This window comes from Anas acuta, chromosome 3 (genome assembly GCF_963932015.1).
Source record: "Anas acuta chromosome 3, bAnaAcu1.1, whole genome shotgun sequence".
NCBI classification, from domain to species: Eukaryota; Metazoa; Chordata; class Aves; order Anseriformes; family Anatidae; genus Anas; species Anas acuta.
The window spans coordinates 71,043,668-71,061,336 of NC_088981.1; the positions used below are offsets into that span (position 1 = coordinate 71,043,668).

The window sequence follows — 17,669 nt, forward strand, 5'->3', positions numbered from 1 at the left end:
CCCGTTGGGGGCGGGGCGCCCCCTCCCCTCCGCGCCGGGGGGCGGGGCGGAGCGGCCGGCGCCGCGGGGTGGTGGCCGGCTGGAGGCGAAGCCCCCCGCCGCCGGCTGCCGTTGAGCGGCCGTTGGGCGGCCGTTGGGCGGCCGTTGGCGGCGCCGCTCCCCCGCCGATGCGCTGCGGGCAGCGCCCCGCGGGCTCCTTCTCCTCAGGGGCGGCTCGGCTGCCGCGGCTCCGCCATGGGGCGGCCGGCGCGGGGCTGCTGAGGCGGCGGGGGGGGGGCTCGATGGACGAGCGGGAGGGCGACGTGCGCTGGGACGGGCTCTGCAACCGCGACGCCGCCGCCCGCGCCGCCGCCTTGGAGCACCTCGGGCAAGCCGTGCTCCGGCGCGGCGGGGCGGCCGCCGCTCCCCGGGTGCTGGCCCGGCTGCTGCTGCTGGCCAAGCGCTGCCCCTTCCGCGACGTGAGGGAAAAGAGCGAGGCCATCCTGAGCGGCGTGCAGGTGAGCCCGCAGGGGTGAGGGGAGAGGGGCCGGCTGCGAGGCTGCGGGGGCTGGGGGAGCCCTGGGGGTCCCTTCCAACTGTCCTGATCCTCTGACAGCTCGGGTGCCTGTGCTAACAGGGCTGGGATACCCCCAGTGCAAAAACAATAAAGGTTTGGGTCTGCGCATCCACCGGTACATAACATCTCCCAACTTCTCTTTCCCAGCTCAGGAGCAGGCGAGAGTCCAGGCAGCGCAGGATTAGCTTTACAGACCTGCTATGCTAACAAAAATAAATGTTACTTTGTACTCTTCCCCCGGTTCACAGTCTAATTATAGGCGCTGGCGTCGCGATTTGCTCCCTCACCTGCAGTTTTTGCGAAGGTCCCGAAGTGCCGCTCGCATCAAAGGGCACTGCTAAAAATACTGCTTTCTGCAGGGTAGGAAAAGGAAATTAAGGTATTTCTTTTACTCACAAGCACACGCATAGAGCCGTACTCAGCATTACCTCCCCGATTCCCACTATTGTGCTTTTTCCCCCTGAACCTTAACAGTCTTCATATGGGGGAATCAAAGGAAGAAAAACATCCCTGTGTGTGTGTATATATATAGGCTTTGAAGGAACTTGTAGCTCTGTTCTACTTTGAACTGGTTCAAAGAAATTCTTGGTTTGGATTATTGAAGCTGACAGAGGCTTATTTTGTAGGACTTGTCAGTAGCGTGCAATGTGATGAATAAATATGCTATAATTTAATTTATACAGTGTGAGCTGTATGGGGCATGTTTCTTGCGGCAGATTTTACCAGTAAAAGCTGTAAGCATATCTATGTTGTATATATGTGAAAGGTTTGAGGATCACACTGTTTCTCTTAAACAAACAACAACAAAACCAATAAAACCTTGAGTGTGAAGTTGAAAACTTTATCTGCCACCTTTGCCTCAGTATCTTGCCTGTTAAAAGATACAGCTGAGAAGAAAGGTGGCCCGTTACAGTGAGAGTGGTCAGTCACTGGAGCAGACTGCCAGAGCAAGACTGACTTTTAGCAGGCACCACTTGTCAGAGCCCATTCAAAGGCTAGATATGTGGTAATCTCTGACCTGAATTTTGGAGGGGGTCAGGCACCTGATCTCCCAAGTCTCTTTTAGTTTTACATACATGAAATTACTGGCACATTAAACTATTAGTCTTGTTTAGGAACTTTGTTACTAGCTTTTCTAATAGCTCGGATAGTTCCAACAGAAAACAGGCAGCTGCTTCTCCACGCAGCAAGCCCAAGTTCAAATCCCATGGTTGTGAAAGAGGTACATGGATATGAAAACCATTGCATTTACACAAGCTGCAGCAAAGGGTTTACAATGAGTTAAGGAAATAAAATCAAATCCAACATGACTTGAAAAAAATCTCTGAAAGCTGCTGTTGTAACTTTTTTGCTTAAGTTCATTTTCTTCTTAGGCATGGATCTAAAAGAGAAATATTTTATGATTATAGAGTGGCAAGTCTTGGCTCTCGTACTCGGAAATAAAAGTGTTTGTTGTAATCTTTGGATAAGCATTTGTGGAAGAAATAATCCCATCCAAGTATTCTACTTTGGATGCTGCGGACTATTGTCAGGCATGAAATGGTTTTTGGTTGATGGCCAAGAGGAATCTTATTCAAATCTCTGCAGTGAAGATGGCAGATAAAGCAAACTATTAAATGTAGTTACCCCATAGAACTTTTAGCAGTGTTTCTAGTTAAATAGCTTAGGAACGTTATAAATGCAAAATCCTGCTGAGGATAGTATCCTTGTTACAGGATTCACTTGTATAATGCTATCTCCCTGTGCTGGGATAAGGCTTTAAGCCCACATTGATACATATCATTATGCTGTCTAAAACTTATTCCCTACCAAGCTAACTGCATAGAGCCCAGGGCAGGGGGAGGCAGCTCTGAACCCAAAGGTTTTACTTTTGGGAATGGGCAGTGCTGCTGTCCTCCCTCATGTAGGATGGTAAGTCTCAGGCGAGTAGCCAACGTAGGCTGAATTTTTTGCATGAAATGATTTGGAAAATGTGCTTTCTTCATCGTTCTGCTCTGCATTCAGGATAGGTCACCGAGAAAACCAAAGACCTGGATTTTCCATGTTGCCTGGTAGCTATTTCTTTCAGGAGCTGGTGCCTTCTTGCCTGGTGGGGTAACCAACGACTATTTAGGTGCAAGCAGCTATGCTGCTAGTGTTTTTGTGGATTTCTGTCTGGAGCAGGCTGGTAGAATATATTACGTGGCTAGCATAAGCTGCAGGCTTGGCAGCAGCTTATGTCAGCATGGCTCCTTTTTAGGATCCTAGCTTGGCATCCTCAGAGTCTGTCTTTGTTACGGACTTTTATTTTTTCCTGGAGAAAAATAGCTTGGAAATATAGTGGAATCCTAAGCGTGCGTCTTTCTTTTTTGTTTCTGAATAATAAATGGTATTGTCTGTATAAAAACATGTAAAAACAGTTGCTTAAAATTAATTCCTATTTCTCTGACTTGTATGCAGGACCATGAGTTTTTTAGTGTAGGTGCTACCTATCTACATATATAGAATAACGGGTTTTTAGCCTATGAGAATGTATTTGATTTCTCATTCTGATTAGACAAGTTATTTTTGCAAGAATTATTACAAAGAAAATATCAGCACACTGGCCTCCTTTTCTCTAATTTAGGCTTCCTTGCTTTTGTTAATGATATCAAGCTGATAAAGTCACTTTATCATCAGCTTTATCACCAAACTTTAAACATTTTAAAGCTATTTATTTGCAGTGTTTTAACAGTGACAAGATCAACTTCGTATGTTTTCACATTTTCAAATATCTCAAAAAAACATTTATCAGATAAAACCCCAACTCTATTAGAGCTTTTTGATGACTTCCTGTAAATATATTATTGTGCACGTATTTATATCATAATGCTCATGACCTTGCAGAACAGTGGGTCCTTCCACCCGGTATCCTAGGTGTCTGCGTGCCAACACAAATAGGTGGGGACTGGCCAGCAATGGAAGGTCTTAATGCGTGATTGTTAAAACTGTTCTGCTCAGCCTCTGTCACGTTAATTAGATGTACATAACTGGAATTTGTATAAGGTGTATATCAGGAGCTGGAGAAGAGTCATCCAATGTATGAGTTTTGCTAGTTAAATTCTCTTAAAACCATCCAGTGTCTTCTGGGAAAGACCGTGCAGAACATACTACTCTGCTGAGGTATGTAAATTCATGAAAGTAGTTTTTTAGATTAACAAGGGAGTGGACTGAGAATTCGTAGATGGAAACGAGGTTCTGCATGAATGACCACAAGGTATTAGCCCACAGAGCATGGAAGATGACAAAACAGCAGGATAAAACCTACAGGTGTTAAAATACTCAGAATTTGGCATGTAAAGCGTGACTGGAGGTATATCTAAGGAAGAAAGAAACTGGTCTCGGAGTACTTGAGAAGTAACTTGATAGTATTAAACACTTCTCTTGAAGGGAAAAAGTAGCAGTGAAAGAACTTTGCTCTCTGTTGACCTCTTCATTGATGTGAAACTTGCAATATACAGAAAATAGGAAATGTAGGTTGCTGAAGATGCATGTGAAGTGCACTAGGATGTGTTTGGTTGTCGCAGTTCTGCTTGTACATAATAAGGTGCATATTGGAAATAAGTAAGGAAGAAAAGATCCAAAGATTTACGGATTAAGAGATGGTGCTGAGGTGATTGAAACATTCTCTGAAATAGTTAATCCAGCAAGTGTAGTTAAGTCATGACAAAATGGTAAATAGTGCTTGGCCTGGATTAGAGGGGGAAAACTGCAGATTACTTAGATAAGCAACAGATTTTTCAATCTGGTAGGGCATGATGAAATTCATTCCAAGGTGCTTAAAAAACCTAGTTGAAGTAATCTCAGACGTGCTAGTGGAGAGATGTAGTAGACTGAAAAATAATAATAGTGCATACCTCTTAAGTATGACACAAGTGGGGTGGGAAGAAGAATGAACTGGTGGGTTTTACTTCAGCTGAAAGAAAAAAATACTGGAATGGTGATAAAAACACATTTTGAGTGCCTAGAAAAAAGGTTGAGCAGCAGCTGAAACAGACTTACCAAGGATAAATGATTTTAAGTCTAGTATTTCTTCCACTTCTGTGATGGAGTAACAGGTCTTACAGTGCAGAGAGACTGATAGATTGAAGTCCTCGACATTCACACAGTATTCTCATTAACAAGCTAGGTAATTATGAGCAAGAAAGTACCGTGCAGTGAGTAAAGCTAGCTGGAAAACTTGCCTCAGAAGGTGAGTGAGGTCAGGACAGCCAGTGCTCGGTGCGGGTTGTGCAGGTTCTGGCCAGCGCCACCTTGATTAATGAAGATGTGCATGTGATGAACTGAAGAGTACAAGCTGGCAGGGAGGGTCAAAATACTGGAGAAGAAGGACAGAATTTAAAGTTGCAGTGATACTGGATGGGAACCTGCAGCGTATCTTTGAGATCTGACTTTTATTATTTATTTTTGTGAAGAAAGGTTGACGAAATTGGTGGTATGGTCAGCTAACAGGAAGGCCAACATAGCGTGTTCCCAGATAAATGGGGGATGGAGAGGATGAAGAGACTCCTGTGAAGAATAAAACATGAGCTGAAATGAATGAGCAGTTGATCTGAAGTTTAACAAAACTTGAGTTGGACATTTGGAGGAAAAAATCAAGGACTGGGGAAGTAAAGCAATGGTATAGCCTGTTGAGGAAGAATGAGTCACGTTCATCACTAGAACTCTTTGTCTAAATTGCTCTTAAGCATCAGTCAGGAGTGATATGTTTGTTATCTCCCTGGGAAAGGGCGAGCATTGCCAACTGGCTGGCTTTTACTTCCAGCCTCTGTGTTTTGTGATTGTGAGTGCTGGGGGGGCCTCTGAGCGCTTTCCCTTTGATCTCCAGGACCATGCGTACCAGATGGGTGGCACCAGAACATGAGGAGCCTCTGCCTCTTGTTTAAAATCAATGGTTGACTTGGGAGGACTGCAAGTACATTGTCAGTGGTTTGTTTTTTGGTTTTAGGTCTGCTGCTCTAGAGAATGAGCGTTCATGGTTGATCTCTGTGGCACTTAATTGTTAGAGCAATGAGAGGGAAACTCAGATATGCTCCTTGTTCTCAAATGGCTTATCCCGATGGCTCTCATGTTAGGGTGCAATTCAGGAGACTTTGGGTAACTTCCCAGATCTTTCATCTGCTTTTGGTGTAGTCTTTGATAAATGACTTTAGAACTTCCTCGCCAATCTTCACAGCCTTCCTGCAATAACTCCTTAGTCAACGTGAAAATCTGGAGCTGAAAAGTGCTAGGCACATCTACCAGGTGATGGGGTTTCTGCCTAAGTTATTTGACAGTGTCCAACTGCATGATAGTGATGTTTCCCCGTGATGCCTGCTGTTGGTCTGTCACTGCAGAAAGGTACCTCACAGAAAATTTATGGGTTGTTCAAGCCCATGAATTTAGTTTCCTCACTGGTGGTGGTGGATCGGCCCCATCTGGAAGCTGACTCGTTTCCTTGCATAATGCAAATGCCCATATTGTTTTTTGTTTCCCGTAGTACTCTTATGTAAAGTAACTGAAAACATATCTTTCTTTTTTTGTGTGTGAATTCACTTCAGTGTAAAAGTATGTTCTGTTTCTTCCAGCCATGAGGTGGAATGGGTTTAATTATCTATTGTAGGGTGCTCCCTTCAAAAGCCGCATGTTACTCTGCCAGACTGCTAATTTAGAAAACATTTTGTCTGTTGGCTTTTTTTGCCGTCCAGATACTCTTGCTCATACTGAAGTATTAATATATGATGCATTTAAACGATAAGGCTTATTTACAGCTTCTGCTAGCCTACCAAAAGAACAAGCAGTATCTCTGCCCTATTTATTGTAAACACGCTGTGCTGCTGCTGGGCCTGTATCACGTATGCCTAGCGAGGCTGTGTGGAGAAGTTAAGGGAGGAGACCTAATCTTGAAATGTCAGGGAATGTTCCGAGCTGGGGTGTGGATATACACAAATATACATTTATATTTTATATTTAAACTTCAATTGTTAATAGTCCTTAGCTGGCCTTTTCTCATCCCTCCTTCCTTCAGCCTACTTGCCTGCTTTCTGAAGGCTTTGGTCTTTGTGTTGAGTGAGACTTCAGGAAACTTTCTGTTGTTGAGTTTGTCAACTGCAAAATTGCCTCACCCTGAGAAGGTCTTTGGCTGGAATAAAGAGTGGCTTGGAAACAGTGGAGGTTCACAAAGTGATGTAAAGTGAGGTATCTGGGTCACTTCGAATGCTGTTCCTCTGTTTGGAGCCTTTCCATCCTTTTCCATGCTAACTGTATTCCATTCTTCTTGCGTGGTAATGTGCTTCGCTTACTCAGCTTTTTCTTACAATTGTTTGGGGTAAGTTGATCTGCAGCTGTAAGGGTTTATGTGATTCTGGTTTTCAGGGCATGAGAACTAGAGTTGTTTTGAAAAGAGGTGTGAAGTGATGCAGGCGCTTGACACTGGCTTGGTGAATTTTTATTTTGTGACTGAATTGAAATGCTTTAAAGTGAAGAAATTAAACACAGACATTTCCTCATCTCTATTTACTGCTAAGGTAAGCAACAAATGTACTCCCTACAGTTGCTTACATAAAAAGGAAACAAAAAGTTTTGTTCCTTATTTTTTTTTTTTTATAAGAGTAATATCTAGAGATCTGCAGAGCCAGAAATACTTGAGCTTGAATGCATTTTGTAAGTAAGAGCATCTGTTCTTCTGATCTAGCAGGTGGGACACTAACTGTTTTAGACTTCTTTTTGCTTCTGCTTTTCTCACTAGAGGCTATTGCGGAGGTTGGCTGTACCTTTAACCTCCTAACTGGAGATGACCCTTTCCATACTCGTGTATTTAGATGTCAGTTTAGGCTTCTGTCTTAAATTATTTTTCACATCCTGAAGGTAATGTAGCATAGCAGCGATCCTTTGCCTCTCTGCACTGATTTTGCTAAAAGCTCTGCTCAGCTTTAAATTGCCAAAAAGCCAGCTTATTTCTACCCTCTCTTTAAAATACTTATAATTTAGTTTCCCTATTTAATATATAAATAGCTGTCTTAATTTTGAGACATTGGCTTGCATTTGGATGCTTTTTTATTCATATATGGAGAAATTTTTAATATCTTCAAGATGTTCAATCAAAGTGAAAAGTGCTAAGAATTTGGAAAGATTTGGAAGTTAGCATACTATAGAAGCATTAAGTTAAAAAAAAAAAAAAAAAAAAAAAGAAAAAGAAGTATGGGCTCCTAGGTTATATAAAATAATAAATTTTCATCTAGTTTGACCAAAATAGATTATTTAAAAGAAAATTGTTGTCTCACTGTTACTACCACCAAGGGAACTTTGAAGAAATTCTTGCTGCTTTGTCTTCTTACTCCTGACTTCTTCAGGTCCATGTTTCTCCTTTTCAAATAAACATGTGGAAAAGTACTGAATATACCATTGTGGGACAGAAGATAGTTTTGAAGGCTTGAGTATATTTTCCTGTGGATACTGAGTGTTGAAATTTCCAAAAATATGATTTGCTGTCACACGTATTCCAGTAAGTTGTTTACAGCTTAAGGATGAAAAAAAAAAAAAAGGACAAGGCTCAGAGCTCTCTCCAGAAATCAAGTCAAACATGGAAATCTTCACTTGGACCTACATCCATGAATTAAATCCAAAACGTTAAGTGGTGGTTTTTCTGTTGTTTACCACTTTCTTGAAGTTTCCAATAACTTTGACTTTATTTTTTTTCTTTGTGTATTCTTCTGGAAAGCTTGGATTATATCATTGCCAGAAGTTGGCTTGGGAAGGTGAACTGGGTTAGTTCTTTTTAAACCTAGTATGCAATTAACCATTTTCATTATTCTACCTTTGTGTAGAAACCAACCTTCTTCTTTCAAACAACTTTGAGTCAAAAGTATCCAGCGTTGTGTACCAGTGCCTGCATATCACCCGAAAATGCATTGGGCTGGTATTATGTTAAAAATAGAGGCAGTGCTACAATGCATACTGCTAATTATGTCATGTAATCTGATATAAGTCTTCCTTCTGTGCATCTACAAGCACTTGCTTTCAATCCAGGCATTGTGCTAAAAGAACGCACAGTGCTTCTGAAAACATGTTGGTTTTTAAATGAAAATAAATTAGAAGTTATAACTGTTTTTCTCACTTTTCTATTCTTTCTGAAGTCAGCAATAAGATTTTCTCACTTGCAGTTCTCTACTGCCAATTCCTTTCTTAACCTAAACACCCAGCTCTGTGAGCCCAAGTTTTGAGACTTAAGGCATAACAACATCTTTGTTCAATTTTCTTCCCTAGGATATTCTTGCTTGGTGTTGAATTGTTTTTCAAGTTTTCCTTCTGAAATAAGTGTTTTAGTTGAGGACTCCTTCACTCCTAGAGAGTAAACATGAAATAACATGATATTTGCTCAAAGGAGGAACAAACTTGAGAATGAAAACTTATTTAAAGCTCTAAAATCTTTCCTCTGTGCTTTTTTTTTTTTTTTCTTCTCTCTCTCTTCGAAGGAGAAAGGGAACCTCTATTCTGAAAGATGTTTCCATTGCAGCTTGTTGCTGAGCCTCCACTGTTTCTGGTGTTTTGGTGCAACAAAACTTCCAGCTTTAAAACGAAGCCAGTTTGCCAACAGTACATTCCACTCGGATTAAACTGCTTGTTTGGGTTTTCCATTTATTTAAATTTTAGTTGTAATCTAGATTTGCATTGGTTTCCAAGTAGGATAGAGACTGAGGAGTGGAAAAAGCTTTTCTCAAGCTTTTTATTTTTCTGAATTTCCAATCAATACTGAGAGCAAATTTATGTCTAGGACTAGGACTGCTTGACAGTACTAAATATTTAGCAGTTGCCATGATTTAACATTTTCTGGAGTTTATCATGTTATTATGTATCTAGATATACACTTATAAACTGCCTGTTTAAAGATGATTTCAAGATGACATGTCTCGAGGTAGTATATCAGATATTTTGCAGGGGGTGCTGACCAGGTAGAGTTGTTTTGTGTTTTAAGAAGTAAGTTATTTCTTAAGAAATAACTTGAAGCAAGGCAGGAAGTCCTTCTTTCCAGTTAGTATGTTCAGCCAAGAAGGAAAGATTCTTGGTTTTTAACTTCTAATTTCATATGACATGGAGGAAAAATCTGGACAGAATGGTCCTTTGAATGGTCCAGTTTAGTGTCTATACCCCCGAAGTAATGCTTAGAACTTTTCCACATCTGTTCAGACTGCTCATCTCAGTCCAATTTTATCAAAATTTTGGGGTACTTCTTGTAAATTGTCCATAGGCAACCTGAGATTTTTCTGTAGTTAATGGGCAAAATGTAGATATATCCCCAAATCCTTGTAGCATCTCATCTTGATTTGAGGATTAAGTGGTGTGCTGTCTGGGGATTGTTTGGAATTATTTTTATTCAGAGCTGGTTACGCTAGGTGCATCAGTACTTACCTTTTCTTGATAAACTGGGGTAATGCAGCAAATCCACCAAAGCAGCACTGACAGACGACTTCTCAGTGCCAGCCCCATTTAACCCTAGTTTGTAATGGCCTGTTTCAGTTGGCAGTGGGAAGCTGCCTTTGTGCTCTGTGTTTGCCTTTATTCAGGCAGGGGAGGATCAAAGTAAATTGTTTCAGTGGAAGTCTACTACCTCGTGCTAAAGATATAGCTTTGTGGCAGACTTATCCCAGGTCATTCTTTGCTATTATAACCCGTTTGGCTCTGCCCTCTGTAATCAAGGCTGGTCTGCATGTGGAGATTTTGCAGTAATAATACTTTTCATCTCTTATTTCCTCTTTGCATGCAGAAGTTGGCAGCGACACGCCTTGGACCAAGTGGGGCAGGTGCCACAGTGGTCGTCTGCTCGAGTGACCTTTGCTGTCTTCTTTGCATGTCTCAGATCAGTGACCTCAGAAGGCAGTTGAATACATGGAGTCGATCTCCTCAAGCAGTAGGAGTTGCATGTTTTTCTCCTAAACAGTAAATATCTTTTTAGAGCATTTGCCTTGGATGAATGAGCATCCCATTCAAGCATGAGTAGCATCTGGACTGAACTGGAATTTAAAACCAGGTCTTCCTCATTTCAGACTCCGAACTCAGTTTGCAAGGTCTTGTTTGTTGACAGGATGTCAGATGGTGAAATAAGTATCCGAGGCCTTAAAACTTCCTTGGGTTAGAAGAGAATACCTGCTGTTCAACTGGTGCAAAATTAATTTCCCTCAGTGCAGAAGTGCTTGATATTAAAGCCTAAGTAGCAAAGAAGTTTCTAAGGCCTTCTGAAGTGCGATGGTGGATTTTGCTCAACCATGTAGTTGTAATACAGTTTTTAGATTAATGAGGTGAGCTGAACAATGATTTTATTTAAGACTGACACATGCTAAAATTCTTTTGTCAATCACAATGTTCAGTATGTAAATACTGTTTCTTTTCTAGAACACTTCTAAATATTTTAGCTTCAGAAAACCAGGATAAATTTATACAACTTTTTAAAGCTCAGCTCCTGGGCTCCTTTAAATATATATATAATATATATAAATATATTATTTATATAAATATATAAATATATATATTTATATATGCATTTTTGTCGTGCTACAGCAGCAGGTCAGAATTTTCTTGTACCAAAAGGCAAAGCACTTTTCCTTTTTTATTCGGATGATGTTCCTTGTTATGATATTAAACAAACATATTCATTTAATTAGAGGACTGTTGTGCATGGCTCTTCATGTTTTTTGTTTTGTTTTCCTGAGGATTTTCATTTTGAGCTGGAGTGTTTGTTGTCTTAGCATTAGTACTTTGGCCACCTACTGTCACATTTGCAATGGGAGCTGTTTGCTGAGGGTAGTTACATTATTACCATCTGATCAAAGAATTAGGCATGGAAAATAAACCAGCAGGTACTTCATTAACAACGTTGTGTATAACAAAATTTTTTTGACATTAAGCAGTTGTGATTTTTTTTTTTTTTTCAGGAGAATGTTATTGGGAGCAGCCCTGAGTTAACAAGACTGCCCATGTGTGGTAAAGTGAGGCATACATGTGTTTACAGGATTAAGGCTGTGTGCTGGCAGGCTTGTCCAAAAGCATCTTGATACTCTGCTGCAGGACTCCATTTCAAAACACTGTTACTGCTTCCTTACATTATGAACGCTAGTGCGTTTCCTCTTACAGGTTTCAAGTTTCCTGGACCTTTTGTGACCACTAAGTTTGTGATCACTATGCCAAGCCGCTTGGTCACGGTTGTCTCTTAATCCAAGATGTTGCACTGTGAGCAAAGAGATGTAGGAAGGAGTTTTTGTGCTGTGATGAGCCTGGAAGCACAGGATCCGTATTACCCTGGTATCATAACTCCTAGCAGGGCTCAGGAGGCTAAATGTAATGTCATGTGAATGCAGCTGCGGTGTTTGCAGGACCAAATTGGCTTGCTGATTGTGAGCTCCCAGGTGTGCCAGTTACCATAGCAGTAAATAGATAAATCCATGCCAATACTTACATTTAAGTTAGCTTAAGTAAACTCTTGTTGACTTGTGTGCTTCACATGAGAATACCACATAGAAAGGGTTTCCTAGCAGGTAGCTAGCTGCTTTGAGCTGACAGCCTGCTGCTGTTCAGCTCTGCCACGCTGTTGGAGACAGCAGTAGCAGTTTCTTAGATTCCTATCTGTACTGGAGCAAACCATTTGGTTTGGATGGTGTCCCTATCTTTTTGTTTCTTACACAGATTGTGTTTTAACTTGTAGATCACCTACATGAACTTAAGCTGATGTGCTTGCTGCAGAAAGATGTAATGAATTTGAAGGAACACTTGGGGGAGACTTCATGTCTTTTGTTTAATTTCCAGTTTTTGATTTGTTTGCAATAGACTTCAATTCGGTGATGTTATTATTCTCAAGCTCTTGAAAAATGAAACTTCTGTCGTTAACTTATTTTCTTGTGCTATTTCTGGTTACAGAATAGTTTCTACTGAAAGCTTCTTGAGATGGGGCACTTGCTTTTCTATTTTTAGGTTTGTTTTTTTTTTTGTGGTGGTGGCAGCGATGATATCTTAATGCAAGTTTTTGTTAAGAATGATGTAATTGTAGCTGACTTTTTCTACCTAGATATGAAAGCAATGATGAGAGATACCTTTGTGAGGAAAGAAAAGAGAATGCATGAAAAAGAAATTTGTGATGGTAGATGAAATATAGCTGTAGCACTTCATATTTTACAGCTATGAACATTCACCACTGTATCAGTTGTATACCTGTTTCTATTTTAATTCCTGATTTTGCAGTTTCTCAGTATTAAAAATAATTTATCTGCAACCGAAACTTTCCAGATTTTATCTCCTTTGTTAATCAAGACTTTGCATCAATGTCTTTAAAAAACAAAACTAAAGAAGTCACGCAGCAAGAATTTACCTCTTTTCATCACAGGAGAAATGCTTTTACCTGTCTTTAAAGCAGAGCAGAACAAAAATATTCCACAGCACTACCAAAAAAAAAAAAAATCTATCATCCCAGCTACAGTGACATTTCAATAGTTGAAACAATTGGGGTCATAAAGCTAATCCATTCCCTTTTTGAGGGAAATCTGTCTTCTGAGAATCTATGATGGAGTGTTACATTGCTGGACACTGAGTAGACTTTTCCTAATCTAATCAGAATATATTAGTGTAGGTACTAGGAGAAACATTGCTATCAGTCTGTTTTCTTTTTTTCTGAACAATCTAGCAAGAGACTGAAATAGAATTTTTGTGAATATCTAGACTTCTAACTTAAATTATGAGCTTAGCAATAAAAATTTTAAATTAAGATAATGGCAGCTAACAAAATTTCTGATTTAGGAAGCCACAAAACAGTAGATTATAGTCTGGGAGAGGTGGGGCATTATTTAACATTTTGTATTCTTCTAGCTCATGTTAAATAAAACTGGTGAATGTGTTTAAGTTGTTACTAGAATAACATTATTTGCTGAACTATATTATCTGTAAAATCATAGGATGCATGTTAGTGTTACTGCTTGCTATTCTACATTTTTTTTTTTCCTATTACAAGCAGATGAAAACTACTTCTGCATTGTCTAGGGTGAGTTTTGAAAAATTCTATTTAAATACTGTTAATCTTCCACTATGGCAAAGAAATATAGTGGAAGAGAGGGTTTCTTTTGTCATTGACAGTTTACACTCACTAGAAAGAAACAGAGTCCTTGTGCTCTGAGTGGTCTATCGCAAAGGTCTTACTCAGATGTGTTCAAAGGGACCCTCCAGGGTGGAATATCCTGGCTGCTGCACTGCATTTTAGCGTCCCTCCTGCCAGCTGACATGATGGCAAGGGATTCTCCAGCTGAGCAGTGTTCTGTGTAGTTCAGCCTTGGCTATGGTCAAGACCCAGCAGACCATGTGTCCCTGGGTTCTACTACTGGTCTCTAACACATCAGAATGCAGCTCTGGGCATTGGATTGCTTCCTTGAGCAGTAATTCAGACACTTGTGTGTATGCTTAGATCATGTATGTGACAAAGTATGTTTAGATGATGATTGTGACAGAGTTTACTCTTCAGTATTTTCATTGATTGCTTTGTCTCTGCTTTCTTTGCAATGCCTAGCTCACAATAACTGAAAGAGGTGAGGTTCTTCAACGGTTTGTACTGTAGGAAGCATGACACCAATTGAATATTTTTCCCTACAACAGAAAGTGAAGTTGTAATCATCTGGGTAGGCTTATTTCTGATGCTATGAGCTATACCAGAGTGCTTTGTTTATTCTAACTTGATGCTTTTATAAGTATGATTTTTTCTGAAAAATGGAATGAGGTATCTTAAGAGTTGTGACGATTGTGATCAGCACCATGGGGATTCCTCTGTTCTGATCATTATTCAATAAGACAAAGGTCCTGGTGTTTACTAAGTCACTGTAAGACAATTCTGCAGCCTGTAGCCGAGTTCCAGAAAGCTTGTGTTTATGCCTTAACTCAGCGCTTCAAAACTCAAGGTCCTTTTAGCCCTGCAGGTGAAATCGGTGAGCTCCTAGGCAGCAGAACCTCATCGGATGTTCAGCCGTGCATAGAAATGTTTCGGTTCTGGAAGTGGGCGATGATTTCATGCCTCTGCTCAGGCTCGCTCTGCATCCACAGATAAAACCGTTTCCTCTGTCTCCTCTCGGCGCTCGGGGAACACGCTGTTCTTGGAGCGTGTTTATTGAAGACCTATCAGATGGGCTTTGCACAAAACAAAACAGAGCTACCCCTCCTACTCCTGAGTAACAGCTTCGTGGTTAGAGCATGCCCAAAGAGCGAGGACTCCAGGTTCGGGACCTTTTCTGCCCGAGGTGATTCACAGTCATGTCTCGTACATGCCTAGGCTGCCAAGGTGGGAGAATTGCAGTAGGTTTTGCTCTCATTTCTGGGCCAGCGAGCACCTTGGGGATTGCATGTGAAGCAGGACCAGTGCAGTAGGAAGTGCTGACAGCGTTGCCATCATTAAGCAGCTCAACTTTTGTGTTTTCGGGAGGAGACGTTGAAATGGCTTTGGGCTTATTAATAACTTGAACTTGGCCTCTATCTTACTAAAGGGATCTAACCACTGAGGTGAAAGAGCCAGTCTTTGGGCTTCAGGTTGTGGTCTTGAATAGATGCAGGTCCTTTTGGTGGTGGGCAGCAAGCCCTAGCACACTGAGAGATGAGGCTGAAGATGCACTCTGGTCTTCAGGGCTTCCTGATGGCTAATTTAGGTGGCTCCCAACTTGATCTGCAGGCTTTTGAGAATGCTAGTCTAAGGTGCATTGCCCTCACAATCTTTATATAAATATTAGTTTTGCATTCCTTGGTGATAGACTGAAGTGCTCTGAGGTCCAGGCACTGAGAAAGTGTTGTTGTTCAGAGTATCATTGGACTTGCCTCTGCAGTGTAAAATTTGATCCTCTACTAAGATACTTCTTTTAAATACTATTTAAAGGCTTCTATACCAGGTAACTACTTTTGTTGCATTCCTGTGGTAAGAACAAACATGAAACTTTCAGCCCACAAGCACTTGAAAAGGCAGTTGAAAATTGAGCTGTTTGTCATTTGTTTCTTGCACCTGTTTATAGTACGTAGTCTGTAATGAAAAAGGGCAAATTCTTTTTTTTCTTTTTTTTTGGTACAAGGACATGTGTTTTTCCATTAGCGAAGGTTCTTTTTAAAAGCCCAAGAGCTTTTCTCTTCCAAATCTATGTCCATACTTCCACTTCACGTCCCCTCACACATGAGGGCACTGTGGGTTCAGTCTTTCTTTACACTTGAATGGCTCTGCAGGGTCTTTGTGGGCGTCTGAACCAGAACTGGGTGTCCCTTGCATCTTATATTTGGGAGTTTTCCCTACTTATTTCTGGTTTTAGAGGAATACATGGTGATCTAGAAAGGAAAAGTAATTCAAAATTCCGGTGTTGTTTGTATATGACTTTTGTTTTACAGTTTGGCACTTGCTCTTTGGTGGACTTTCAACTTGCTTTCCAAAGCCAGGTGCAGCAAGATGTAAATATGTAACCTGCACCAATGCAGCTGAGTGGCTGAAACAAAGTCCCAGAAGCAGCAGGACGGTGTGGAGGAAGAGCAAAACTGCATATGCTGTACTGAGTTTAATACAGGGTAAAGTTAAATTCTTCTCGAAGAGAAAAATGTAATCTTATTGCTATTAACGTTTACCCGTGTCAAGCTTTTTTACTTGACTGTACTGTACAGGAACTCGATCATTACCATTAAAAGAACCTGAAGTTCTTCCAAGTTTATATTCAGGCCAAATGAAGTAAGCCTTTAGCAAACATGCAACCAGATGACATAATAGCACATATTAAATGTGCCGAAGCCTTCTTGTTTCCCCATCCCCTAATTATATCAAACAATAGGAGCTGAAATACATGTCTCTTTAGTGACGCTGTCTTTCAACTCTGTTTAATAGCGCTTCATTCAAACACAGATCCATGTGCAGCTGTGTCTTACTCGCAGTGGATGGCCACAAGCATCCCAGAACTGCAGAGGTTCTGCAAGCAATGCTGTGAAAATCTGGAACCCGAAGAGCAAACGAGTCTTTCTCTGAGACTGATCCCACCGGGTATGCTGCAGCACTTCCCTTCCTAACAGAGCTTTCTGATTTAGGGGTTCTTCACATGACTGCCTGTGAACTAAAAACTACCATGTCTTAATGAAGTTCTGAGTAGCTCATCTGTAAAAACTGACTTGTCTGATTTGCTGTGTTAAATGGGAAATACATGGCCAGTTGCTGTGGCTGAATTGACAAGACTTTAACTCCCAGCCGTGGTAAATTGATTGTTTGCAGTTGTGTGAACTTCTGGTAAAAGCTTGCCTTGATTTCTGTGTTAAAGCATGCCTACATGTTAAGGCATATATCCCATCATCTTCAAATACCTTTTCTTAAAAGATTTTGGAAAGGAAGGAAATGTAGCAAATGCCAAACACAAAGTGATGCTGTAGACAATTATTGGTTTAATCTCTTGGCACAAGATTAAAGAAGGTGGCAGATGATGGCCACTTCTTTCCCTGTTTTCCCACAAGGCTGGGCTAATAGTTTCCCCCAGCCCTCTCCAAGTGACATGAATTAGTTACACAATTCCTGGGGTGAATGTTTAGTGATGGCCTAGTTGTAAAAGCTTTTCTGAATGTCAGAAGTCTGGAGTTATAAATACTGAACTTCAAAATGGTGTGGGTTTTTCAGTTCTTTTTGTTTGTTTGTTTCTGAAAAAAATAGCAGAAAAATGGAGCAGGCTTCCTCTGTGGCGATCCCTTCCCTCTTGTGAAGTCTTAATCTTCAAAATATCAGATAAAGAAGCAAGAAATTGAAAACACGTGAAAATAAAAAGGTAGTTTTTCTTTTAAGGTTCAGTTATCAGCCTTCTTTAGAGGAGGGATGGACTGTATTTGGTTCTTTGTTGTGCGTTCTTATGCTGAGTGTCTGGAAGCAGAGAAGGCAGGGGTGTAGGGAGATTGTGCTTGTGTAATGTCCAACTGCTAGTGTTTGATTTTTCTGTGCTGGAAATCTGGGAATCTCCCAAGCCTAAACTATGTTTATTAAAGTACTTTATCCCACAGTGACTTGTTCCATTGTGGGCCTACAATGTTTGTCAGTGAGGCTGTTGGTTACCAGACCCAGCTGGATGGGGTGACTAGTACAGAGGCTTTAGTGACTATA

The 17,669-nt window shown here is 40.9% G+C and overlaps 1 protein-coding gene across 4 annotated transcripts in view; it reads left to right on the forward strand.

Moving 5' to 3' along the window:
• The first annotated feature begins 42 nt into the window (after positions 1–42).
• SESN1 (sestrin 1) overlaps positions 43–17,669 on the forward strand; it is a 70,493-nt gene continuing 52,866 nt past the window's right edge. The window contains exons 1-2 of one of the 4 annotated variants that reach the window (XM_068677755.1): positions 43–497; positions 10,317–10,460. In XM_068677755.1, the coding sequence (XP_068533856.1) occupies positions 168–497; positions 10,317–10,460 (474 nt within the window). In that variant the 5' untranslated portion in view covers positions 43–167. The remainder of the gene's footprint in view (positions 498–10,316; positions 10,461–17,669) is intronic. The other 3 variants (XM_068677751.1, XM_068677752.1, XM_068677761.1) reach the window with 3 other exon arrangements.